The 27,476-nt window shown below is 39.0% G+C and overlaps 1 protein-coding gene across 1 annotated transcript in view; it reads right to left on the reverse strand.

Moving 5' to 3' along the window:
* Positions 1-27,476, reverse strand: part of bicd1a (bicaudal D homolog 1a) — a 56,870-nt gene that overhangs the window by 4,775 nt on the left and 24,619 nt on the right. The window contains exons 2-8 of the mRNA XM_081373321.1: positions 15,100-15,312; positions 11,212-11,364; positions 9,792-10,268; positions 6,197-7,306; positions 5,946-6,097; positions 5,072-5,282; positions 862-947 (exon numbers count right to left, since the gene is read on the reverse strand). Coding sequence (XP_081229447.1) covers positions 862-947; positions 5,072-5,282; positions 5,946-6,097; positions 6,197-7,306; positions 9,792-10,268; positions 11,212-11,364; positions 15,100-15,312 — 2,402 coding nt within the window. The remainder of the gene's footprint in view (positions 1-861; positions 948-5,071; positions 5,283-5,945; positions 6,098-6,196; positions 7,307-9,791; positions 10,269-11,211; positions 11,365-15,099; positions 15,313-27,476) is intronic.

Genomic DNA, 27,476 nt, shown 5'->3' on the forward strand with positions numbered 1-27,476 from the left:
GCCCTTCTATGATCTCTGCGATTGCCTCTATAATCCTGTTCAGTAAAATAAATAAGAGGGATTCGGGACGGAATCGACTGGGCGTGACGTCATGCGCGTTCACGCTCACCTGGCTATGTCAGGCAGGTTTGTGTATTCGCCGCCATTATCCGCATCAGCGAAGACAACTCAAGCGACTTTGGCAAAAGTAGAAGATGGATTCAAAGAGACTGGCTTCTAGTTCATCCCAAACCCCAACGCAAACTCCACGTAACCGCGTGCACAACTCTGGTTGCAGTTTCGCGTGTCGCCAGAAGGGGGCATAGTTCTGCAAAAACTCAGAGACTTGCGCAATGCACCTTTAAATATATATTAAAATGTAATTTATTCCCAGCAGCCATTACTCCAGACTTCAATGTCACATGATCATTCAGAAATCATTCTAATATACTAATTTGGTGCATTTATTGTTGGTGCTCAGTTGATAATAATGGTTCTTATTATTATCAGTGTTAAAGTAGTAATCTTTTGTAACTTTATAAAAGTGTTTACTGTCACTTTTAAACAATTTCATGCATTCTTGCTGAATAAAATCATTATTTTCTTTAAACCGTAAAAATTTTAAATGGTAGTTTCAATTTTTTTTCAACATTGATAAGGATAAAAAATTTCTTAAGCACCAAATCAGCATCAAACATTTTTTTAAATTATTCCAAACTTTTAATCAGTAGTGTTTTTCAATTGCATTGTAAAAGTGTGACCAAGTGGGTGGTGCTGTTAACAATACTTGTGAATGCATGACCCGTAGGTGTGACATTTTTCTCTGTGAGAAGTGCGAGAGAGGACGCAGTATAGAGCGAGTTCCTCCAAAGGACGGGTTACCTGTGGCCCGTAGATGCCCTCCCACGCCTCAGTTGTGGGGAGGTTGGCGGTACTGAGGCAGAAGGCTGCTGACAATCTAAGAGAGACTGATAAATTAGACAAATATACAGAGGTGTGACAGTCAGGGTTAGTGACACAAACACAGACATAAATGGGCACAGAGACGAGAAGTGAATACGCTGAAAATAGTTGCCATGGCCTAACAAGCATGGGTGTGATTCTATGTGTTAATCTCATGCAGAATCACACGCAGAGCATGTAGAATGAGGGAAAGTAACACGAAATAATGAGCTGTTATAATAACTAACATCTATATAATATTAGCATACATTCATGAGGAATGCCAGGTACAAAGATTAAAGGAAAGCAAGGTGGTATCACCTTCTGTTAAACAGAGAAATACTATCGTTCAAAAGTTTGGGGTCGGTAAGATTTTTGTAATGTTTTTGAAAGAAGTCCTTATGCTCACTAAAGCTGTATTTGTTTGATTAAAAATGTAGTAAAAACAGTTTAATTGTGAAATATTATAACAAATTAAAATATTTTAGAATGTAATTTATTCCTGTGATGGTAAAGCTGAATTTTCAGCATCATTACTCCAGTCTTCAGTGTCACATGATCCCTCAGAAATCATTTTGATTTTGATTTGCTGCTCAAGAAACATTGCTTAGCATTACAATGTATGCAATACTTTTTTTCAGGATTCTTTGATGAATAGAAAGATATTCAACAGTATGTATTTGAAATATAAATCATTACAAAAGTCCTTACATTCACTTTCAATTAATTGAATGCATCTTTTCTAATTAAATGTATTAGTTTCTTTAAAAAAATAATAATCTTACAGACTTCAAACTTTTAAACGGCATGTGTCAGGCACAAATGATATGCTACAGTGTTGCAGCTTTGTTAATGAGAGAGTGCATATACACACACATTTAACAAGACAAAAAGTAAGGTTTAAAACATTATAGGTGATGCTGTCTAGCTAAGAGCACATATAAACATCTAGAGCAATAGAAATTTCAGTTTGCCATTTCAATGTGAGTAGTTCTTGAGCAAAACTCGTAATCATGATGCTAGGGTTTTATGTGTGGTTGTCAGGGCATTGCTATGCAACTGCTAAGGCATTATATACATTTTTGAAAACGTTGCTATGCACTTGTTAGGTTGGAATGGGTGGTTGTTTATATAAATGCATTACTGACATAACCATCTCCATACTGCAAACAATTATATCTACAGCCCCAATATGAAAAAAAAAGAAGAACTACTACTGGTCTGTGGTTTGATTAACATGGGCAAAACAGCATTTGACACGCTCAGTAATGGGCAAAGTTTGTGAAATTTAGAAACACTGACACCTGCAGGCAGAGATTGGAAACGTCCACTGCTTAAGGGGCATCATTACCAGGAATAATAAAAAGTGTTTTTATGTTACGGGGTATCGCCACTGTTGTAATCTATTTATAAAAGTGTTACGCCTCTAGAGCATGAATGTAATTGATTTATTTGACATACTGTACACTGTGATATATTACGTCAAGGTGACACAGGTGAAGCGGATCAGACTGGTTTCCATTACACTACAATAGAACTCTGTGATTTACAAACACTATCCACTGAGTCACATTATACACAATACACTTCACATATCTTTAAGCAAGGCACAGGAAACAGCAATATTAGAAAACGAAACTAGACCTGAAATCTCTGAACATTCCTAGGAAAAACACCTCTCTTTTCCAAAGGCTTGTCTTTACATGTAAATTTAACCGCTGTCTACCATCAGAACTGCATGATAGCACAGAACTGTGGTATCTCGGTCAGTCTTGATTGAGCAATACTAACACAGATGTTCTGATGTTCTGAACCTTCGACTTGTCAAATGCTTTTTGGCCCACAGCTCACAGCAAAGGTCATTCTAAAAAGCGAGTGCCATTTTTGTATTATATATGACAGTAAAAGTTGTCATCCATTATTTGTTCCAAATTTTGAAACTTGATTTATTTTCTTTTGTCACAAGAATGCTTTTCTCTCATTGTCTTTGCTAGATTCTCTTAGCAAATATTCACATTTTGATGAAGAAATATGTAAATGAAAGGTAGAATTTCTCTCTATATTTTTAGATTTTAGTTAATAAATGAGTGAGTGAAAAGAAGTGTTACTTGCCTGAAAGGATGGAGGATTAATGGGATTACATTTATTTAATATTCATTGATTTAAATAAAAAATATACAGTAATATAAATATAAACATTGATCAGCGAACATAAACAGAAGCTCAACCGAACCTGCTTGATGCGTGAGAACAAACCTCATTGTTTCTCGCAGAAGCTCAAACGTGCTGCGTAACACGAGAATGAACCTCATTGGTTCTCGCACATCAAGCGTACAATCTGATGTGTGAGTTGAATGTTTATATGTTCATTATATAAAGCGATTGTGTCTCTTCATAAAATTTGGGCTAAACTGCCCAATTCATATTTTTACGATCTCTTTATGAACTTTATGAAGCGTCAAAGAGGTAGTTGCGTAGCTTGTCATTGGAAGGACAGAAAGCTCTCAGATTTCATCAAAAACATCTTCAATTGTGTTCCGAAGATGAATGAAAGTCTTATGTGTTTGGAACGACATGAGGGTGAGTAATTAATGACAGAATTTACATTTTTGGGTGAACTAACCCTTTAACCTTGTTAAAATACATTCAAATTCATACATTTAGCTTGAGATGGCACAATACATTTGTTTAAATCGTAAACACACGAGCATGAGAGTGTTTAAAATCATTAAGAAATTTACTTAAAAAAATCCTTATCACTCTTGAAAAGGCACCAGTTTCATAGAATGACTCATGAATGAATGACAAATTTGATGTGGCTCTGTACTCTACAGCTCAATGAAATGCAGTAGCTGGGCAGCAGGCAGCATATGCAAGAACTCATCCCTGCAGTTGCATATGGCAGATCCTGCATTGCCATATGCCGCGTCCATGAATAGAACAGCTCTCTCTGGCACATTTTATCATACAGGGTGCCTTGGGATCTGAGTATTTTCTGTGAGCTGGCAAAGCAGTTTGAATTTATCTTTAGAACAGGTTTAATATGATTATAGATAGGCTACTGCTCATGATTCCAGTATAAACCACTTAGAAACAGCTTCAAGACTGATGCTACATAGATATAAAGGCAAAGGTAACTGTTCTATCCTTAAATGCACACTGTCACCAGTGGATGGAGCTATAGTTATGTCAGATGTGCTGTTTGCTAATGCAAAAAACAACAACTGAAAACTCCATCACACAAACTAAATGCTATGCATGCAGTATGTAGCACCCATTTCATCAAGCCATGAAATGGAAGCACACATGCAGGGATGATATTCCAGCAGATACATGCACCAATCAATACCTGTTTCGCTTTAAGGAATAATTCTTCCAATATGATCCGAATACACTACTGATGCAGATTCCAGCAATTATGCTTGGAAAAACCTGTTTTCTTACCCAGTCCACAAAATTAATAATACATCAAACAGAGGTAGTGCAATTTCTTTGATTTAATCTTATTTTTATACATCATTATATTAATAAGTAACATCTCACAAAGCCTTGATGTGGCCAAAATGTATCTAGAGTTAGCAAAACACAATTGTTGAAATTTCAAGTAGTATAAATTATATCCCTGAGTTGAATCAAACATTCATATAAGATGGAAACCAGTCTGTCCTTAAACTGTGTCACCTACTGGAGGGTTAGTACAAGGGATTCTGGGAATCCCAGGCTGGACTAGAGAGTTTCTTGAAGCGGCCGAAGGCGTGAACTGAGTCACATTGGAGCGCATGCGAGATCTCAAAGTACGTGGCGACGGTTGGCGAGCGCCCAGGACAGGAGAACGGTAAGGGGAAGTCGGAGCAGATCTGGGAACGTGAGCATCAGATTGGCCAGAGTCTCCACTATGAACAATATGACAAAACTCTATACTCAACGTCTGTGGGTCTAAGACCAAAGTCTGAGTGCCCAGGTTCCACTGCGACTGGCCGAGGAAAAACGGCTGGGCTGAGGAGGTCCAGGAGGAGGATGGAGTAGGAACATCCAGTGAAGGAGAGCTACAGGCTGATGCAACCGTATTGTTTTGGAATAGACAGGAAGGAGGTTTTGAAACCGATGCAATGGGACTAGGGGGAGCAGTGAGTGCAGTTCGATGACTTACTTTTTGAGGGCTGCTCTTAATTCTTGGCACTTTCCCTCCATGGCCACAGTACGACTGCTCGTGGTCAAACTCCAGGTCCTCCAGGCGTTGTGTGAGGGCCAGTTTCTGCTGAATGGCCATTCGCAGGAGGGAGTTCAGGGTCTTCTTTTCATCTTCAGCGGCAGCCAGCTGCCTCTGCATCTCATCCAGTTGAGTTACGTACTCGTCACATCTAGAGAAAGAGGGAGAGAGAACCTCAAAATGACTCGGAGTGATTAAACATAAAACATCAGAACACGCTGTACAACAGTGGTTCTCAATCTGTGGGCCTTAGAAATGATTTAATGATAGAAAACAAAACAAGCTTTTAGATATTTATTATTTTAATTCTAAGTACAAGATTCAAATGTTCTTGGAAAATTTTATAATGAATATATATTACAAGCTCTAAAATATGTTGAGTAGAAATTGTGATTTAAAAAATATATTTTTAAATCATTCTCCTTAATTCTTATCCAATAAATTTGAATATTGTTGTGGAAATGTATACATGTATAAGGTAAATACATGCAGTAAAAGTAATAAAAAACTCTTTATAGAATCGTTAAGAGAAATCTGAGCCAAAATCAACTCCCATTCTTACCGACAGTATGACTATAAATAAATGGCTATTTAGCCATTGGCTGACATTTCCATTTCCTACCTAGGTGATTTCAGACGAACAGAAAAGTAGTTTCAGAGTTAGAGCAAGTACATTTTAAAGAAAGATTGCAAAGATAAACATTTTTTGAAGAATCATGGAATGATAGGGTCAGGAATGTGTATGTAAAAAGAAAATATTTACAATTTGGATGTCCTCAATTATAGTAAGACCACATAATGGCTGAAAATGTACCTTGTGGCAAACATTGCCCTCAGTGAGGAAAAGGTGGCTGCGTCTTCTTTGAGGGCCTTCAGTTCATTTCTAAGCTTCATCATTGTCTCCGTCACCATGGACTTTTCATTTTCATATTTGCTCTTCAGGTTCGCCAGGGCCACCTCGGCAGTCTAAAAAGAAGTGGTGTATATGCTTTTATTTGAGACCATACACAACAGGAGATATTGGGATGTGTAGCAAAAACATATAAATTTGACCTTCTACAGTACCTGTTTGTTGGCTTTCAGGACAAGACGCAAGGTGGCGATCTGCTCTCTTTTGGTGCTCAAGAGGGATTTGAGTTTCAGGATCTCCTCCATGCAAATCTCCTTGTCCTTATCGAGGATGGGCGCCAACTCTCGTGCCGCAGCCCTCTGCCTAGACAACTGGAGCGAGCGGTCCACAGCTTTCTGCAGGTGCCTGATCTGGTCACGGATGATGGCGTTGAGGTTATAGATGTTCATGGGCTCCCTGCGGAGATCACCTGTCTCTGGTATTGGGGAGGGAGATTGAGATGAACCATTGATTGGCGAACCAAAGGGGGTTCTGTTGGGACTTCCTGCTTCCCCTTTAGTTCCTTCTCCAAGGGGTTCCTTTGATGGAGAGTCTTGAGGACTCTTGGACATGTCTGAGGAGTTAGCAGCCGCGAGACGGCGAGCTAAACGTGGAGAAAGCAGGGCTCTTGGGTCCTCGGGGCCTTTGAGACTGCCGCTACGCGTGACCCGGCTCTGGCGGTAGTAGTCCAGCATGACGCGGTTCGGCGTCTCGTTGTTGCACAAGCAGACATGGTGGTAGAGCTGAGCAAGTTCCTCACTAAATGTAACCAGCTCGTCCTGAGCTGCGTTAAGCATACCGTTACTTTCGCTAGCCATACCCGAAGCGCACCGGAGCTCTGCTTCCAGACTGCTAACCCGCTCGCGGCCCTCACGGCAGGCTTTCTCCAAACATTTCACCTGCTCTTCGAGAGCCTGGACCTTCCCTTCGCTGTGGTTGCTTTCTTCTGATTGGCTCTCCACAGACTGGTTATATTTTTCCTTCAAAGCCTTAAGCTCCGCCTTCAAGTCAATGACCTCAGTCACGGCAACTCTGTATTTGCACTCCAGAAGCTCTATTCCATTGATGTCCGTCTCGTAATCGCAGCAACCGTTTATGGGCCCATCGGCCTTCTCAGACTCCTCAGTGTCAAACTCCTTGTCGCTGTGGAGGCGCTTCATAGCATTGACACACTCAGTAAGACGGTGAACGCGACTGTGTTGCTCAGTTAAGGCGCCCTGCGTGTGCTGCAGTTGAGTTTGAGATTCCTGCAGGTTGGCAAGCAGAACTGCCTTCTCTCGCTCAACCTAGTAGACAACAAGACACAGCTAGTTAGCAAATACCAAGAAGGTCTAAAATACTATCGTTAGCATAGCCATTTATTTACTATACCGTTCAAAATTTTGGGATCAGTAAGAGTATTTTTTTAACTAATTAAATACTTTTATTCAGCAAGGATGCAGTTGTCCCCTTGTGTGGACTTTTTATTGTTATTTCCTGTTCTGTGCTATGTTTTGTAGTCCTTTGTAGTTTTCCTGTTGATTAGTTGCTGATTGTTCCCGGGTATGTCTTGTTTGCCAATCTCCCCTTGAGTGTATTTATACCCTAATGTTTCTCATGTTCTTTGTCTGGTGTTGTCCTTTGTTGGATGTACGTTTGGTGATGCTCATTCTGTTATCGGTTCCCTGGTTCCCTGGTTCCCTGGTTCCCGTGGTTTTGTTATTAAACTATAAAACTGCATTTAGAACACGACAGTCTCGCTGTACCCGCCCTTCCAGAGTCTCCAGCCGTCATGGCCGCCCTTCCAGAGTCCTCGAACAAGATGGCCGCCGTGCCTGAGTTAGCTACAGATGATCCAGTGCTGATCAAGTTTCAAGTATAAACTAAGTAGTAGACAAGTTAATGCAAAAAAAAAAAAGCAGCTAAGCTGGCTATAATAATATAATATAATGAAAAATTCTTATTTATGCTGCTTTCTATCTTATTCCATCTGAACACAGCAATTGCTGCCAATGGACAAAGATGATTTTTTGGTCCAAATATTGTACAACATCTACCGGCAGGTGAGTAAGTAATACTTACCAGCCAAACCTTGTCTCCTTGGCAAATAAATAACAGGGTTGGATTTCAAAGAAGTGTAGGTTTCTTTTGGAAAGTCAGCAATGAACAATATTTTCTCAAGAATGGTTAGTCCCACTAATCACAGAAATGTCAACAAATAGGCACCCGTCATTGAATTACATGATACCTTTAAAAAGAGCTTTTCATAGGAGTATAATTTTATTTAATTCACTTTCTCTAGTAAAGACCTTATCTACAATATTCTTGATAGAAAAAAAACATGGAATATTTCACTTCATCTGAAATTCCACTCAACAGACAGGTGTGATAGTTAAGTATGTAAGCTTGCTTGTCACAAATTTAGCATAAATGCAGACATGTGATTCCTGTCATTGAGCTCAAGTGCTGCTTAATTGCTTTTTGATCACTCATTGTATCAGAAGCGTCAGCCATCTAATGCTTGAGGCTGAGATAGCGAAACACAATCGATTCCTTACTGGAGAGGATCCAAGAAGAACAATATAGGGGAGGATGAGGAAACACTTTTTGTTTGGGTAAATGCCAGGCAATTACAGTTGCTTGAGGGGTGAGAAAACAATTCATTATAGCCAAGCAGTGATATAAATGTGTAAAATGCTCATCTAAATAGGAACTAATACTGTAGCAGCTAATTTGTGCAATAGGAGGCTGCAATAACAGGCTTCTGGCTATGTATTTTATGGCCATCCCACATAGCTAGAGAAAACAAGACTGCAGCCACATTTCCCAGAAGAGACCATTAAATGCTAACGTTATATAACACTTATCATGAAATTGATCTGTTTAGACTATGTGGATGAATTTATGTGTGGTAACATTGTGTTTTTTTTTTATCAAACATGACCAAATGGCCATAGTGTTTTCAATCGATCATTACAGATACAGGTAGATGTAATTAATGTTATCTTAAAATTCAAATGATACATTTTCATAAATTATATATTGTTTTATATAATATATGTTTTTATTATATTAAACTTTTTTTTTTTTTTACATGTACCATTACATTTACTCCTTTAAGCAGCTGATGCTCTCTATGTTTCTGTGTCCGCACTGGCAGATTTTCTATTCTTGTCCCATGCTGTCTTTCTTGCTGAATATGCCTGTGGCACACACACACACACACACATACAAATGCATGTGTCCTGCTTTTACATGGACAGTCACAAAGCACTCGCTCATAATTGTAATCAACCTGACAGTAGCATCCCAAAGCACAAAATAAACCACTGCATTTACTGCATTCAACTTTCCTTCACTCAAATTTACACTTAAACTCTTCAATACCAGATATGGTATTTTTGCCAATAAGGAAGGATGGCATCACTTAGATGTCCATTGAAACTGACCGGATGCACAATGTTTTATGTCTAAGGTTTAGGGTATCTGTGTTAGTTTATAAAGTAGCATTAGATGCCACCAAAATGTAATGAAAAGCTTGTCACATAACAACTCAATAGTTGCCCATTAATGCACTGGATAACAGCTGTTTTCCCACAAAGCACCCCTCACTGATTTATCTGACTATGAATATCTGAGCAAAAACAGACAAAAAATGTACTAAAAAGGCCTGGATGAAGGCCTGGCCTTTGATAAATCAAATTAAACAAATGTTGCTCTCCAGCTTAATTTCATAATCTGGTTTTGTCGCAATCCCTACATATTTTATGCCTTAAGTGTCATGTGACTAACCTGTAGGAGCTGTTGCTTGAGTTTCTGTATCTCAGACAGGTTGAGTTCGCTGAAGAGATCAGAGACGGGGTGCAACACCTCTCCCTTCCTGCCTCCCGGTCGGTGATTTTCTCCATTCGCCTTTGGTCCATGCCCATTGCAGTCATTACACCGGTTACTGTCCTCATTGTTGGGGCTAGACCCAGATGCAGATGTGCCGTTGGTCGCCGCCTCCTCTGCGAACTTCAAACCCTCCACGGCAGAGATGGCCAGGTGGGTGCTGGCTCCATACACGCTCTCCGTCAGGCTGAGCTGATGGGCCAACTCCTTTCTGAGATTGTTCTTTTGCTCTCTCTCACTCTTCAGAGCATCCAATGCCTCCTCCAACTGGCCTTCAGAAATATCTTTCAGGCGCAAAGCATCTTCCAGCTGGCTGTTGAGGAGCACCGTCTCTTCCTCAAGTACTTTGATTTCATGCTTTAGACCTTCGTATTCCACCTGCAAATTTGAAAAGGGTTGACAATTATTATTATTATTATATATTTAATTTTGTTTTATTTTTAATTTACTAAACCACTGACCCCAGTACCTAATATAGCACATAATTAAATATATGAGAATAGAATAAAATAATACATAAATGCTTTTTAAAAATCTATATTTCTAGTTAAAACAGATTATAATATTAGAATGTATAATATATTGTATATTTTATATACTTATACATAAAATCTGTTAAGTAAATATAATTAAGGAAAACATTTAGCTGAAATGTGACTAAAGTATGTTTTATATTTTTTGTACTATAATTTTTATTTATTTATTTATTTATTATTATTATTATTACTATTTTTCTGCAAATTGGTGGGTGTATTCATATTTATTGTACTTAAAAATATGTTATCCAATAACATCTGAGGTAATTTGGCAGTACACACAATGTGATTTCCCCTAAGTAGAACATGTTTATAGGTGAACATGCTTTCCCATCAAATCCTCCTATAAAATCATTGTCCTAACTCTTATCCTCCTAAAATCAGAGGAAATCATTATGAAAATGTTGTTGTAACCCCTGAACCTAGCCCTCAAATTTGATTGGTTAATAGGAATGTTGTTTCAGGATCAACAAGGATGGTGATCCAGAAACATGACCTACTTGGACAAATCATGTTACGCTTGAAGGTACAGTAGGAAAAACAGCCTGCTTAATTTTAAGGGGGGAAAAAGAGGGGGCTAAAACTAAATTCTGAACATTTTTGGTGCAAGAAACCTGACAAGCTAGTGTAAAGAAAAACTATTTACAAATATTTACAAAAGCTATGTCCTCTGTAAGTAGCATAGAGCCAATTAATTTAAGTGACTACATGTAAGTATACTCTATAGTGGCTTTTGCTCACATAGAATGACATTGTGTTTCACAATTAGTGTAAGTAAAGTATACCTGATTCTGCTTTAGTGTTGACACTAGTTTCTGTAGAGTGATGTTCTCCTCCTCCAGTTCAGTGTAGTCCTGCAGCAGTCTGGTCTCTCTGAACTTATACTCTCTTATTTCCTCTCTCATCCTGCTCCTCTGTAGCTCTAAAATCTCATTATTCTGAAAGAGAGAAATGGGAAGGACAACACAGAAAAAAGTGAGTCATTTGGCTTTTTAAGCATGACCCCATTTCAGAAGAAAAGATGACTGACAAAATAAGCTTGCCAATGCTTGATTGAACAGGGAGCCAGTGCAGTTGAAGAAGCATAAGGTTAATGTGTTAGTGTAAAGATATAGACATGTCAAGATACGAGCAGCTGAATTTTGTATAAATTGCAACCTCTTAATGGAATTTGCCGGTAGACCTAAAAAAAAAAATCAAGCCTAGATGTAATAAAGCCTTTCTGCATCAGGTTGGAGTGTCGATTAACAGAATTTCAGTTTTAGAATAATTTAATTTAAGAAAGTTATGTTTCATCCATGCCTTTATTTATAAGCAGAGAGAGTTGAAGAGGCAGAAGTGAAATAAGGCTGAGTGCAAATATAAATCTAGGGTTCGAGAGCATAGCAATGACAGCCCAGGCCATACTTCTGGATAATCTGGCCAAGAGGCAGCATATAAATACTATACAGAATAGGACTCAACACAGACCCCAGAGGGATACCTAGTTGTAATGGCACAGTCTGAGATCTATTAGTACCCAGGTAGACACACGGGGAACGTTCTTAAAGTTAAGATGTAAACCAGTTCAATGCAGTGCCAGAAAGTCCAATCCACCTATGCAGTCTGTTCACTGTATTTGTGACAATTGCAATGTTTACCGAGGATTTTATGACTAAATCTCTGAAAAGAGGGTGGCCATTAATAAAATAAAATAAATAATTAGCAGCAACAAATCCTACATATCCATTTAGAGTCTCTTTATTTTTATTATAGTGGTGGTATGTGGGAGTATGGCATGATGAATCTTTCTAAGCAATATATAAAGATCCTTTAGGCTTACATATAATAGCATTGTGTCTGTGAGTCAGAGTCTATGATGATAATGATCATGTCCATACTTGTGCAGACAAGAATGCTGGGTAACAAATTGCTTTCCGTCAGAGGAAACCCTCAAGTCAGCACTTTCTTCCTCAAAGTTCAATCTATATGGGAAAGCCGAAACAAAGGCTTCTTTAACAGCTGAAACAGAATGTGACAAGCAAGAAGACAAAACATTGTATAAATCTCAATGTGTCTGAGAATGTGGCATTAATCTATATAAAAGTGAGCCACAATGAGTGGCCAAAAGGAACCTCTTTATAGCTTTCTACCAAGGTACCAGCAGGCCTTTTGTTTGCGCCAGCATTCACAGTATAGTAATCTTTGAAATACTTTAAAACATTCTTCAAGAGCAGATTGCTGGAAAATCACAATTGCTTAGAGAGAACCCCCCACCGTTGTACAAACTGGGCAAAACTGCTGATGAAGAGTTAAAGGTGTAGAACAGACATGGGAACAGAGCCAGCCTTGGGAGAAACCTAGATGCTGATTGGACAGTAGGACAGGCGTGAGGTGCATTGCATGCATATTTTAATAATCTGAACAATCTTATAATCTGAATAATCTTTATGCTACCATTAAAAAGTCTGAGGACAATAAGACTTTCTTTCTGAGATTAAGAAAGAAATTTAAACTTTTATTCAGCAAGGATGCATTAAATTGGCCAAAAGTAACAGTGAAGACATTTATATTGTATATTTTTCAAAGAATCCTAAAAAAAGCATAATTGTTTTCAACATTGATAATAAAAAATGTTTTTTGAGCATCATATCAACAGAATGATTTCTGAAAGATCATGTGAAACTGAAGACTGGAGTAATGATGCTGAAAATTCAGCTTTGTCATCACAGGTATAAATTACATTTTACAATATATTAAAATTGAAAACATATTTAAATAATATAAATATTTTAAATTGTAATAATTTCACAATATTATTGTGTGTGTTCCAATAAATGTAGCCTTGGTGAACTTAAACCATGGTGACTTCTTTCAAGATTACAAAATCTTACCTTTTTAATGATAGTGTATTTGTGTGTTTATATATATATATTGTATATATATATATTGACATCCTATACTGTAGTGTCTATGGAACAAAAAAAAATGTGTGTAGACATTCACTGAAGCTGCAACAAATTCTATCCAAATTTACCTGAAGCTGTCTCCATTAAATTTGCCACTCATTACTGGAATAAAAAGATCAAACACTGTTATAGTATAAGATATTTTGCACACCCTGGAAGATGACCTTCCCATGAGCTGGTATATTGATTACTGCACACAATATCACAGCTCACCCAGAGGATGTGATGTCTCATTGCATATTTTAAGCAATGCCAGGCCAGTTCAAATGAGCTGGGCATGAACTCCAGGGGATTACTGACCAATTATCCCCCACTACAGCTCTATTGTAGCAGTGGTAATCATGGGCTTCACACACTCAGGGGTCAGGAGCAGTGCAGTACTTAAACAGCAAACCTAGTATGTGCCGTGCCAGAAACTGCAACAGTAATGCTGGTTTTAAGGCTGAAATACTCCACACACATTATGAAGTACACAAAGGCTAAAATTAACTTAGTGGCGGCAAATGGTACTGCAAAGATAATGACTTCCGAAAATCCCTTACACCCTACCCTCTCTTCAATTGGTCAACAAATGGAAAGACCCGTCCCAAACCCGCACAGATTTTTGGGAAGTCAGTCTACGAATTGCTTTCTTATATTGTCCCTGTACAGTAAACTAGAATATGAAAAAGTATTTTAACATTGAAAACATGTTAGAATACTTCAAGGAATGATGAGCAACTCTCAAACAACTTGTGAAATAGCAGTTATGAACACAGTGCTGGTATAAAATTTATGGCACACACCATACGTCTCTATTATCATTACATCGACATAAATTGATATCAATTGAAAAAAATATTTGTCTTGACAGAACTGAAATGAAAAAACAATGCAGGAAAACTTTTAAAGGCAATGTATTTTTTTTTTTCTACAGATGAAATATGTCTAGTTTATGTTCAACTGCTTTGCTCAACTACACTTACCAAGAGCAGGAATAAATAATAAATTGATTTCTAAATTTTGTAATTTTTGTAATGTCTATTTAATGATTTAAAATTTAAAATCTGCATGAAATGGAAGTTCCGATAATTTGTTCTGCCCAATTATGACGTGCATATTCAAAGTGAAATGGCTTCTCGAACAAGAAAAATTGTAGGGAGGGACTTGATTTTGTCCATTGGGAATTGATTGGATGGTTGTGGTTTACTAATGCTGCGATGTCATGTGAGTGACAGGTTGTCCCGCCCTCGCACCAGAGAACACGTCATCATTCAGAGAAGAGAAGAGATGTCGTTCCATTGATTATTTGAGCTATAAATAAATAAAAATGCAAATTTTGATGTAATCTAGGCTGTCAGAGTACCTGTTTGTACTGTGATAATTAAGCTATTCTAAATTTAAAGGTATGTGACCACAGGGTGAAAAACTTCATGAAATTCCCTGTCTCATAGGACCGCAGTGGCCGTGTGTGTGTACAGTGTGTCTTTGTGCCGACCTCAGTGTATTTCTCTTATGCCCCAGCTTAGCCATGGATTTGCCCCCTACAATGAACTATGGCGACAGTCTCTGACCCTGACACCAATGACTGCTGACACACTACACGCACACAGACTCACTGCCCTCAAAATAACCCTTCGGTCCAAGATAAACTTCATAAAATGAATTACTTTCAGAAAGGGTGTACTAACTTATGTCCTGTGTAATGTGTGCTGACGGCAGTTCCACCAGTACAAGAAAACTCACCTCTCTGAGTTCTTGCACCAGAGCATTGAGACGTTCGGTCTCCGCTTGGGCGTTGGAGGCCACGGAGCTGCTCAGTTTGAGCTGGGTTTGAAGGTCCACCAGACGTCCCATGTAATAGGCCTCTTTAGAGGCAGACTCCCGCAGCAACGTCTCTTCGTTTGTCTCACCATCCTCTGCTACTTTACGCTGGGTGGTGTATGCCTGACCGAACGCCTAGAGGAAAATCAACGACAGAGACTGAGGAATAGGGAGGAAAAAAATGGCACATCAGTGTTCAATTTAAAGAAATTTCTAGAGAAATTATGGGTATGTTCACAACAGCATATTACCAGGAAAGGATGCATTAAATTGATCAAAAGTAACAGTAAAGACATTTAAAATCAATGCTACAAAAGATTTCTATTTAAAATAAATGCTGTTCTCTTGAACTTTCTATTTATTAAAGAATCCTGAAAAAGCGTATCCACAAAAATATTAGGCAGCAACTGTTTTCAACATTGATAAATGATGTTAAAATGATTTCTGAAGGATCATGTGACACTGAACACTGGAGTAATGATGCTGAAAATTCAGCTTTACCATCAGAAATAAATGAAATTTTAAAATATTTTAAAATAGAAAAGTTATTTTAAATCGTAATATTTCACAATACAAAAAAAGTCTACTATATTTGCCAGAAAGTGTACAATACAATCAGAGCCACATGCAATTTTCTCAACTCAACCCTCAATTTAACCATTTAATATCATTATTGCAAAAGACCCAGTTAAATTATTCAGATTCATTTATAGACTCACGTAATGAATTTGTGTAAACATTGAAGCAAATTATTTTTTAAAACATATTTTTGTATGCTGCACATATTTTTAAAATAGTACACAGTATGCAGTTAGCTTTATACTATTATTCCATTCTGAATCTGTTTCAGAAAAACATACTTGGGAACTCTCAACAAGAAGTTTAGGCATATTGAGTCTTTGCATAAGAACATACCGATTTATGACAAATGAGCAATCAGTTATAACATTGATGGATATGTGCCATTAGCAAGTGTCAGAAACAATTAAGTGACTCTCTTGAATAGACTAATATGCTTAATGACAGTAAATGAACCAAAAAAAAACCACAATAATGTGTCATTACAAAATGACAGACTTGATCTTGCTCAGATTTGACTGAGATGTCAGCACTCAAAAAACAACAACAGCAGCAAGGTCTGTCTCATCGTTACGGTTAGATATGTGATGTGTTTGTTAATGTAAGTTTAATGCCAATTAAATAAAAAATTGGCATCTGGTGAAGAGAGTCCACATTTCAACGTCACCTCTTCGCTCACATCACCTGCCCAGGCAAAGTGCTGCACTTCAAGGTAACTGAGATAATATTTCAGCTGCTCGCTCTGATCAATAGAAACAGTGTTCCGATTCCCCTGACACAGGTTTTCACCCCATGCAGATCTGGCGTTTCATGACTTAAGCATCCTGTCTTGTTTGGAAGATGACAGTAGACGATAAACAGGAAGGAGGAATGAGCCAGGTATAAAAGTCTGTTTTGAAGAGTTATCACAAGGCTCTCACACCTCAATCAGTATATGAGGGTTATTAAAAATAATAAGAGTTATTAAATAATTAAATCCTAATTTTATGATTTCATTACATGTACATTAGCATATTTAAGCAATACATCTGTAAAGCACATCACATATCATAATCTGCTGGTGCAGGTAATAAACTCTGTGATGTTCCCAATATACCAGGACCATTTTATGAGCAAAGCATGACCGGGATGAGACCAGCCGAGACCTTCAAAAGAGAAAATCAATTGAAGATGCACTAAAAATCAATTGGAGTCCTAGTAGATGGCACCTTGCAACAAATCTGACTGAAGAGTGGAGGTAGTTAAAAAGTTGCTGACGTGGATTTAGAAATTGTCAAAGAATTAAAGCACTGAATCAATTCCAGTCATTACTAATTCACAACAATAGGTTTACATGCATCCGAGGCCAAATAAAGTGTCTGAAACGGTTCATTAAAGGATTCGGTCTCTCTAAACTCCACCTTTCTGAGAGCCAACTCTGCTCTGATTGGTCAGATCTGTTGCCCTGTTTTGATTGGTCTACCGCTTACAGCATGTTTTGGAAACGAAATGGCCATCACTATATTTGAATTTTGGCTCTGGAGGCTTCCTCAGCAATTGTATACACAATGATATGAACAGTAACAATGCCATTGGTTTTACTGTACCAATTTGAGCCTGAGTCCTGATCCTTGCTTTCGCAGAGCGGAAAACAGCGTCTTCTCAAACTGTTGACAACATTAACCAAAGTCTTCCAGGCCTCAGCTACAACTACAGTGTTTTAGGGCCGGTCAAAGTAGATGTTGTTCGTGGGCAGAAAATGAAGACCATAGCATATTTGTTACTTCCTGCACGAATCTACGCAGGTTTATAAGGCTGGAATAACTGACGATTCGTCTTAATAGGGGCACTTTAAGAAATACAATATTTCAAAAAGTTGTTTGGATAAATCCAAAAATGGAATTATATGTAAATATATTTATACTTTATACAAAAAAAAGTAATCATAATGGTTCTAACAATTAATAAATAAATAAATGCACAATAAGTTTATCACATAAACAGTTTAGCCTTATGAGCAAATATTATCTGCATATTAGAGTGTAAACAGTTTTTAGAATTCTTTTTAGTGCCTTTATAGTGAATCAGAGTATATTGTCTGTTGTGACCATAGACTATTTATCATACTCGCCCATTTCATGAACATGAATAATGAACACATCCCTACTACATTATTATTTTATTATTGTCAGGAATTTGATTTACGATGCACTTTGCACTTTCCACAGGTTCTATTCAATAATATTGCTTTAGTGGTTAACAACTCACTGCCACAAGATTATCAGTAAATAATGAATTACATTTTGGTCTGTTTCTTACTGTATGGCTTCAGAAGCCTAGTGGATACAAATTATATGAATCATTTGTGAGTGTACTATCCCTTTAATACTCACAGCTTCTCTTTTACATTTTTTTCTTTCCTTTTGATTGCTGAACTCTGGAGAGAATTAAGGCACAAAAGCAAATGGCTACACCACTTTCATTAATTCAGTGACAGAAGTGTGAATAAGCTCTCATTGTGATTTAAAATGAGGGCCTGTCAACGTCCCAGAATCCCTGCTGAAGGCCCTCTGCCTCCCAGCTGCGCTCTGAGAGAGAACAAGAGAGAGAGGGAGACGTATCGGACTCACGTATAGGACGTTGCTATGACCACAGAGACTGGTCCTTTGCTGTATAATGTAGGAGGCAGATGGTTTGTGGAGAAGTGTGTCCGCAAAGCCGACTTTCTCCATCTGGTTTCTTTTATTTAGAGCGGGGTGGTCAAAATATGATGCCCACTCAAAAACTATAGTCTCTAAACTAGTCTCTGAATTTAAATTTTATGCAAATAACACAAATAAATTACCGAAGCACGCAAAATTAGGTCATTACAGTAGATAGATGATCTTGAGTTGGGAGTTAATCAGTCTGAGCATTAGGGCTGCACGAAAAAAAAAAAAAAAAAAAGCTATATGCGATAACTCGTTAAATAATGCGACATATTCTATATCTGGCATGGTACTACTTTAAGAGAGTAAAATAAATTTAAATTATATTTTAAAAATGATATAACCAACATTCATGTTTCACAATATATTTTTGTTAAGAGAAAAAGTATCTTGTACACATTAGTACTTAGCTTATTGCGCCTAATAACAATAAGCATGTCCCACGTATGTAACAGTCACGTGTCCAGTCTATTCTCTGCTGTCTGTGTCAACCTAAGCCTTTGACTTTTCCTAATCTTTTGAAGTAATAAAATCATTCAGTTATCGCAAGCTATTGCGATATGCAAATTGCGATATGATTTTTCGATAATTCCGATATATCGTGCAGCCCTACTGAGCATCTACAATGGAACAAGCACCGGTTAGACGGAACAGGTTTGATTTCCATGATATTAAAAATCACGGTACATACTGTCCAGCAAGGAGAGGTTTTTATAAGCGCAATAATAATTAACAATTTAGGAAATTTGCTAGAAGAAAACAGTTGAAAATGAGAGGACACTTCTTTTTTTTTGCTGATATATGACAGATTTTATGACAATCATCCATGAATATTTTTCGTTGTTTTATTTTTGATTTAGCTGCCACTAAACATCCCATTAAAAATCACTTGATAACATTAAACACCATGCTGGGTAAATTAACGTGATTTCATTCACCACTTTCACGTGAACGTACGTATGCATGAGAAACCGAAAGAAAAGACAAAAGAGTGGGAGAAAGAGAGAGCTCAGAGCATTCATCAGTCAATGCTGTGAGTGATTTGTTCCAGACAGTCATGGTCGCAGCATCTGCATGTCAGTGACGGCAGGACAGGAGTCTGTTCTGTAACGCTGCCAGCACAATCCAGAAAATCCTTGTTATTTTCATTACAGGGCCACGGTCCAACCTTGCATCATGTCTCATTCATTCAAAGGTATTGTATTGGTGGTTGGTATGCATCTTGTATGCCTGAGTGTAAATAAAATATTATACTATATGGTATCAGTTGAATTTGCAAGACCTTGAAAGATTATTTCAAGTTTCAAGTTTAATTTATTAATAAAGCACATTTAAAACAACCTTGGTTGACCAAAGTGCTGCACAAGAAATATCTAGGTCCATCCCCAAAATGGTTTAACTTTCGCTAATCTTCGGAGATGGTAAAAGCTGGAACTGACAACTGTATTGATTTGTTTGTTCAATTTTAAGCCACTATCCAGTGTAAAACCCAGATTCTTTGCAAGAAAAGAACGATATGGAGTGAGAGACCCCAAGTCAACATTGCTCAGATCAGTTTTCTTGGAAGGCCCAAACAGGACAATTTGACTTTTGTCATCATTCAAATTGAGAAAGTTATTGGTAAGCCACGTTTTCAAATCTTGAAAACAGTCTATCAATTGATTTATGGCAGACCTGTCATTGCGCATAAATGGTATGTAAAGCTGCGTATCATCGGCATAGCAATGATACGACACATCGAATCTCCTAAATATAGAACCAATGTGTAGCATGTACAGTGAAAACAGTAACGGTTCTAAAGTTGAACCCTGAGGGACACCACATGTGCTACAAAAGAAGAATACTTCCCTTAATTTACAAAGAATCTTCTGTTGGAGAGGAAGGACTGAAACCAGTCGAGTACAGTGCCTCTTACACCGATGTATTGCTCCAAGTAAGACAGCAGGATACCGTGATCAACAAAATCAAACGCAGAGCTGAGATCTAACATCATTAAACCCATGGTATTACCAGCATCAGTGGACATTAAAATGTCATTAAAAACTTTCAAAAGGGCAGTCTCTGTGCTGTGTAAGGATTTAAAACCAGGCTGAAAAATATATTTGTAGCTGCATAAATACAATTTTTTCTAGAACTTTTGATAAAAACGGCAGGTTGGAGATTGGTTGAAAATTTGAGTAAACTGCAGGATGGGCGAAGGCTTCTTTGGGATCGGTGACACTGAAGCTAATTTAAAGCAATCTGAAACAGTCCCTGTCAAAAGAAAGATCAGGACCAATAGTGTCAAAATTTCGTTTTACAAATCGTAAGGGCAAAACATTGTGGGGAGAAAAGGTGGTTTTTAATTTTAGAGTGATTTCTTTACATCAGTTCAGTTCAGATCAGTTCAGTTCAAGTTTATTGTCATATGCATATTAGTACAGAGTACCAGTACATGAAATACAATGTGCCTTGGCACTCTCTCAGCACCAGTCAATAAATAACAATTATAATAACTTTAAAATATCCAAGCACAGTAAACATAGTAACTACGCTCAAACCTCAACCCTCCTTCCTGTTATACCATCATTCAGTAGCCTTATTACCTGAGGGTAAAAACTATCCCTGAAACGTGATGTGCAAGTTGGCATGCTCTGCAAATGTCTCTCTGATGGAAGGTGGGAGAAGAGATTATGTGCAGGATGACTAGAATCCTGCATAATACCTAGTGCCTTCTTAGTGCTGCGTTTCCAGTAAATGCTTTGGAGCGGTTCAAGTGGAACCCCAATCATTTTAGATGCAGTTTTGACCACCTTTGTCAGAAGATTAAGATCACGTGAAGTAGCCCTGCCAAACCACACTGCAATGTTACCTGTCAGTATACTCTCAATTGTACAACGGTAAAAGTTATGTAGAATGTTAAGGGACATACCATATTTCTTGAGACACCTCAAGAAATAAAGCCTCAGATGTGCCTTCTTCATGGGGTCTGGAATAGAATTTGCCATTGTAGATAATCACATAGTGAAATCTCTGGAAATATCTGCATCGGGGGGTTTAAAAAAAAGAGTCTATCGTTGAAAATAAAATTCTAGAACAGTAAGAATTTTTGGCTATGATGTCCGATAAATAATTCGCCTTTGCAATCTTGACAGCCTTTTGAAAATTATGCAAAGAGGCCTTCAGTATTTCATTTGATAACCAGACCAGCATGCTTGAGCTGGTTTATTTATTTGAGATTTATCAGTATTTGAGCAGAGATTATTTGATCTGCAATTGAAAGTAGCATTTATTAATCCAAGTATGGAAACAATATTTAACTGCATGCAACAAAAAACCTTCAAGCAAAAAAGAAAGAGATAGAATTATTGGCAAACCAAATTTCTGCACACTCCAATCTAAGCTCATGACTCCTCTCAAAAATACACCAAGGATTATGTGTAAGCAAAAATTAATCTAAAAATAAATCACACACTGATTTCAATTCTGACATCAGCATATATATTGCCAAAACAATGTCTTAAGCAATGTTTTAAGTAAAAGCGAGCTCATCACATTTATTTTTGTTGTAGCCCTATTGTATATACAATGTGGGTGAGTTGTACAATATGTGGGCGTACACTGACTTTTGCTGCTCACAAAAGTTTCAGTTTTCTGTCTGTATAAGTGCATATTTTCCCAAGCACTTCATACTTGGGGATCTGGGATCTAGAATTGTAATGCTATTCTTAAGAGTGTATACAGTTTATATTTCATGTAAATATATTGTATATTCTAAAAAATAGCAATATATATTGTAAAGAATAGCATTATTTTCCCGATACTGCAACAAATATCTATTGGAACAGGCCGTTTTGGATATTTCCGTATCGATACGATGTGTGCTGGAGTAACCAAAAAAATTCTATTGCGATTCTATTGGCAAGGTGTGCCAAGAGGGTTGGCCTAATAAACCTGGAGCTGTCTGTTCATCAAAGAACAAAAGAAAAAGAGGAAATCACTCATTGCTCTTGACTGAATAACTTTTGTAACTTTAATTGTAAGAATATTTTAGATTTGATTACTTTATTAAATTTCTGTAGTATTTCTTACTACTGTTAAACCTACCTGACAAACTTAAAGCACTGTTTATTTGTGCTACTACTTGTAATTTGTTTATTTGTTCTGTTTACTTATATATTTTTTGAGAATTCATTCCAATGTTTGAACTCAAGCTTGCACTATGTGAGCTATTGCAACAAAATTACCCCATTGCAAATACACAAATACATTGAATGAGCCAACATTTAGGTGAGATAATTTTAATGGTAATTGTTGTCAATGTTGATATTGAATAAAAGCCTGAATGAATTAAAATCTGTTTTTCATATAAAGTGATTGTGTCTCTTCAGAAGACTTGGATTAAACCGCTTGATTCATATGGATTACTGTAACGATGTATCATGTACTTTATGAAGTTTGAAAATATTGATTGACTAGAATTTCAATGGATGGACAAAAAAAGAGATATTAAAAATATCTATATGTTTATATATATGTTGTTGTCTATATGTTGGTGAGGTTAAGTGACACGCACGAACAAGGAATCCAGTCTTTAATGATAAACACAGGAAGTAAACGACACACTACATAATGATAATAGCCAACAGAAGACAAAACTGAACAGGGAGTATAGGCCTAGATGCAGGGATTAACAAGGAACTAAACCATAGGGAGGAGCTAATAGGGGCATAATCAGAAACTGAGAAAATTGAAACTGAACAGAGCAAGGAAACAGGAACTAAGGGAAACAGAACAGCATATTAAAATAAGAGTCCATAGAACTAAACATAGCTAGTCGTGACAATATGGGTAGTATGGCAGTTTTTCCCCATGGTATCGAAAATGGTATCGAATATCGATAATTGTCAAGGTATCTTATCGAAATTCCAGTATTGTGACAACACTAATACATACATATATTCATACACACACATACACTTCCTAAATGTAATTTTCATCATGTGTAACTGCTCTTAAATCAGATTATTCTCAGACAGATTATACATTTTTTAAAACCTAAACATAACCTCAAACAAATCATCTACTGTAGCAAATAGTCTTACCCTCATCTGTATCTTTTAAGACTAACATATTTGTCTGAATTACCTCAAGGCAAAGTCCTCAGAGGAAAAGACACAAGAGGGCTAGTGGTCATGCTGCCAGTTCAGAGATTCATCATCATGACTCAGACAGAGAAGAGTGGATGTTTCACAGGCTTCCTGTCAGTGTGAAGGAATATAGATAGAAGCAGATACATTAGCAAGCCAGCATTATGGAGTCTTACAGCACAATATATTTACAATGGAGTCATACAGAAAGCTTTGCAGTAAAAAATAAAGCAAAATAACTGCCATCCACATTGCACTGATATGTACTGCTTGACAAATCCAACATTACTATGACAAAAGAATAATACTTTAACTGGCTTCAGTACTGGCCAAAAGTACTGATGAGAACTAACAGTAGCTACAGTCCACAACCAATACGATGGCTACACCTGGAGCTTGTTGAGTTTTGGTGGGGTTCTAATCCTATACGCAAGGTAATTTCCTGTTGTTGTATTTTTTAGCAGGTACCACCAGGGTATGTTTTCAGGTTTCTGGGAACCAGGGCTGTTTTCACAGTCTCAGGAGGCTTATAAATCCAGGGTGGAGTTTGACTAGAATGCTTTCCTCAGCAGTGAGAGAAAGTGAATAATACTATCTTCGTTCTAGAACTAAACCTTGCTAAAAAACTTGCACCTGCAAACGTTCACACCGGTAAGTTGTGGTTTGTTGCTGGTCTAGCAGGTGGACCAGCATAGCCAACAGCAGAATTGATGGTTGACCAGTTTGGACTTTCTAAAGACTAAGCTAGTTAAGTCTAAAGCGGACACACAAAACATCAGCATCCTATGATGGAGACCAGCATTCAAAACATATTTTTGGTCTTTCCAGCATTAGCATGATCAATTATCAATGGAAAATTCTCAGTTGAAACATAATATATAAGCTACTGTTAAAAAGTTTGTGGCTGGGAGATTTTGAAAGACCAAGGCTGCATTTATTTGATAAAAAAATATTTGACAATACGACCAGATGAAATCTCTAAACTATCCAAGTGACAGAGTGTGTTAAAATATAAATATTAGATGACCAGTAATTTTGGATCTATTAAATTTGGATACGACTGATGTATTATTTATTGGACCAAAAACACATGTACACATAATGACCTCTAGACTGGATTACTGTAATGCACTACAAGGTGGTTGTCCTGAATCCTCAACAAACAAGCAACAATTAGTCCAGTTAGTGCAGCAGAGTTCTTACCAGGTCGAGAAAATATGACCATATAAGCCCAATTCTATCATCTCTGCACTAGTTACCTATTAAGTTCTGTATGGATTACAAAGTATTGCTACTGAACATAAGGCCCTTAATGGTTCAGCTCCTGTGTATTTAACCAAACTTCTGTCGCTCTACAATCCATCACGCTCTTTAAGGTCTTAAACTCTGGACTTTTGGTAGTACCTAGGATATCTAAGTCCACTAAAGGAGGGAGAGCGTTTTTGCATTTGGCTCCTAAACTCTGGAATGGTCTTCCTGATAGTGTTTGGGACACACTCTACCAAATCTAGATAAACAAACATCTCTTTAGCCAAGCATTCGCATAATGCATCTAATAACCTTGCAGTCCCCAGTTATAGCAGATCAAAAGCATATGACTTAGCCTAGAAATCTAGACGCACCCTTGCGGCAGCAAAATTTATTTTGCAGCCAGAGTAGTCTAGCAACTCTCCGTTGACTTTTGGAGCTGTAAACACCTAAATTGGGTCAGGCCAATCACATCGTGTATAGAGTAGGTGGGGCGGGCTTAACATATTGTAGCGACTGAAAAATGCTGTGCAGCTGTCAATCAGCTGTGTGTAACCCCGGGCGCGCTGTTGGTTGGCAGCCTGGAGAGAGGGGCGGACGCCCGGGGGGTTATAGTTTTGAGGGGAGGGAGTTCTTGTGTTTTTCTGTTCTGGGCGATGGACGCCTGCTGTGTTCTAATGCCGGCACGTTGTGCTTTTGGTGAATAAACAAGTGAACTGAACTCTGGCTTCGTTGAGAGATGTTACACTGGTGTCAGAAGTAAAAAAAAAAAAAAAAAAAAAAAAAAAAAAAAAAAATATCGATTAGGGAAGACCGAGAGTGCACCCTGCACTACTAGTTAGGGACCAGTTTAGTTAGTTAAGTTAGTTAAGTGGGGAGATGAGTGACAGAGAAGGAGCTAGAGCCGCAGAATGGACGTTTGGTGACTTACAAAGGGAACTGCGACGGCTGGAGGACAGCAGAGGTCATCTTAGGGGCACGATGGAAGCAATGGCCTCCGAGGCTGGCTTTGACAGACGAGGACATGCACGCTTCGCTACCCACAAGCCAAAGTCAGAGGGGGGCGCAGACACCAACGTCACCTCCGGCGCGGGAAGCTCAGAAGTAAACAACAATGGCGGCGCCCAGTCCACAATAACAGCGGTAGCGGCTAGCTCCGTGAAAACTCCAAAGTACAATGGGAAGGTGAGCTGGGAAGCTTTTCATGCGCAATTCGAGCTGCTTGCTAAATCACAGAACTGGTCACAAGAGACTAAAGCGTTACAATTGGCGATGTGCCTTACGGACGAGGCTTTAGCATGCTTGCTACTCCTAGATGTAGATGACAGAGAGAACTATGTTGCATTGGTGGGGGCTCTCCAGCGACGGTTCGGGAACTTTACGGGAGCGGAGCTCCTCCGCAATGAACTGAACAATAGATATAGAAGACACGGCGAGCCGCTACGGCAATTAGCCAATGACATTGAGAGCCTTACCCGCAGAGCATATAGCAGCATGCCGACGATGGTACAAAGTGAGTTAGCCCGCGATCGGTTCATGCAAGCCCTTTCACCGCCCGAACTGCGTGTGGAGGTACAGCTGACACACCCACGGTCCCTGCAGGAGGCGTTGGAGAGGGCGTCAGAGAGAGAGACGGCCCGCGCCTACATCACAATGCCCACAAAGGGACACAACAGTCCCCAGGTCAGAGCAGCAGCGGAGGTTCCACAAACACCAGCATGGGCAGCGGAGCTGACAGAGCTGGTGCGGGCAGCTTCCCTGGGCACTCAACGGCGCTCTGACCGCACTACTAGACTGTGCTGGGGCTGTGGGGAACCCGGTCACTTGGTACGCTCATGCCCGAAAACACCCAGACACCGGGGAAACGACCCCGGGTCCGCATAGAGGGGGCGACGCGGACCACGAACCACAGCCCCCCACATACACCCTCAGGCACGGCCGGCCCGATGGAGGTGGCGGTAGTGGGCCGAACTTCAATTGGGGACCTCTGCCACATCCCAGTCACCGTGGAGGGGGTAAAGTGCGTGGCGCTGGTCGACACCGGCTCTACAGTGACATTAGTGCGGCCCGATGTGCTCCCCAGACAAACGGTGTTGGAGCCAACAGCAGTCTACCTGCGGACGGTGACTGGGGAACTGTCACCCATGAAAGGCAAAGGGACTCTGACATTTGTGGTGGGCGGTAAAACAGTGCGCCACCCGGTGTGGGTGGCGTCAGTCCAGGACCCCTGCATTCTCGGACTGGACTTTCTGAAGAACACGGGCTGTCGGCTGGACCTTGCAGAGGCCACCCTGTGCTTTCCAGGGGAACGCCCGGTCAACATGGCTCCACCCCCCCAGGGCCTCAACTCTACAACACCCCAGGTAACCACTGTGTCAGCAAACACCGCTGAAACCAACAGCGACCCTGTCGTAGGGACCAGGAGTCCCGCCCCTCGAAATCCCTGTAGCCCCCCACCCCCCCACTCACAGCTGAACAGAGGCACGTTACAGCCCCCGCTGCTCGGAACACACCAGCCACCACCCCCACTACCCCTCTCACCTCACCTAGCCGCCTCACCTGCGCCACAGCCGGCACACACTGCACAAAGCCCTAAGAGCCAGACCTCTGACCCATTAACAGCCCGGCTCCCCCAAATGGAGGAGGGAAGTGTTGT

This window comes from Scardinius erythrophthalmus (genome assembly GCF_964197995.2).
Source record: "Scardinius erythrophthalmus genome assembly, chromosome: 8".
Lineage (NCBI taxonomy): Eukaryota > Metazoa > Chordata > Actinopteri > Cypriniformes > Leuciscidae > Scardinius > Scardinius erythrophthalmus.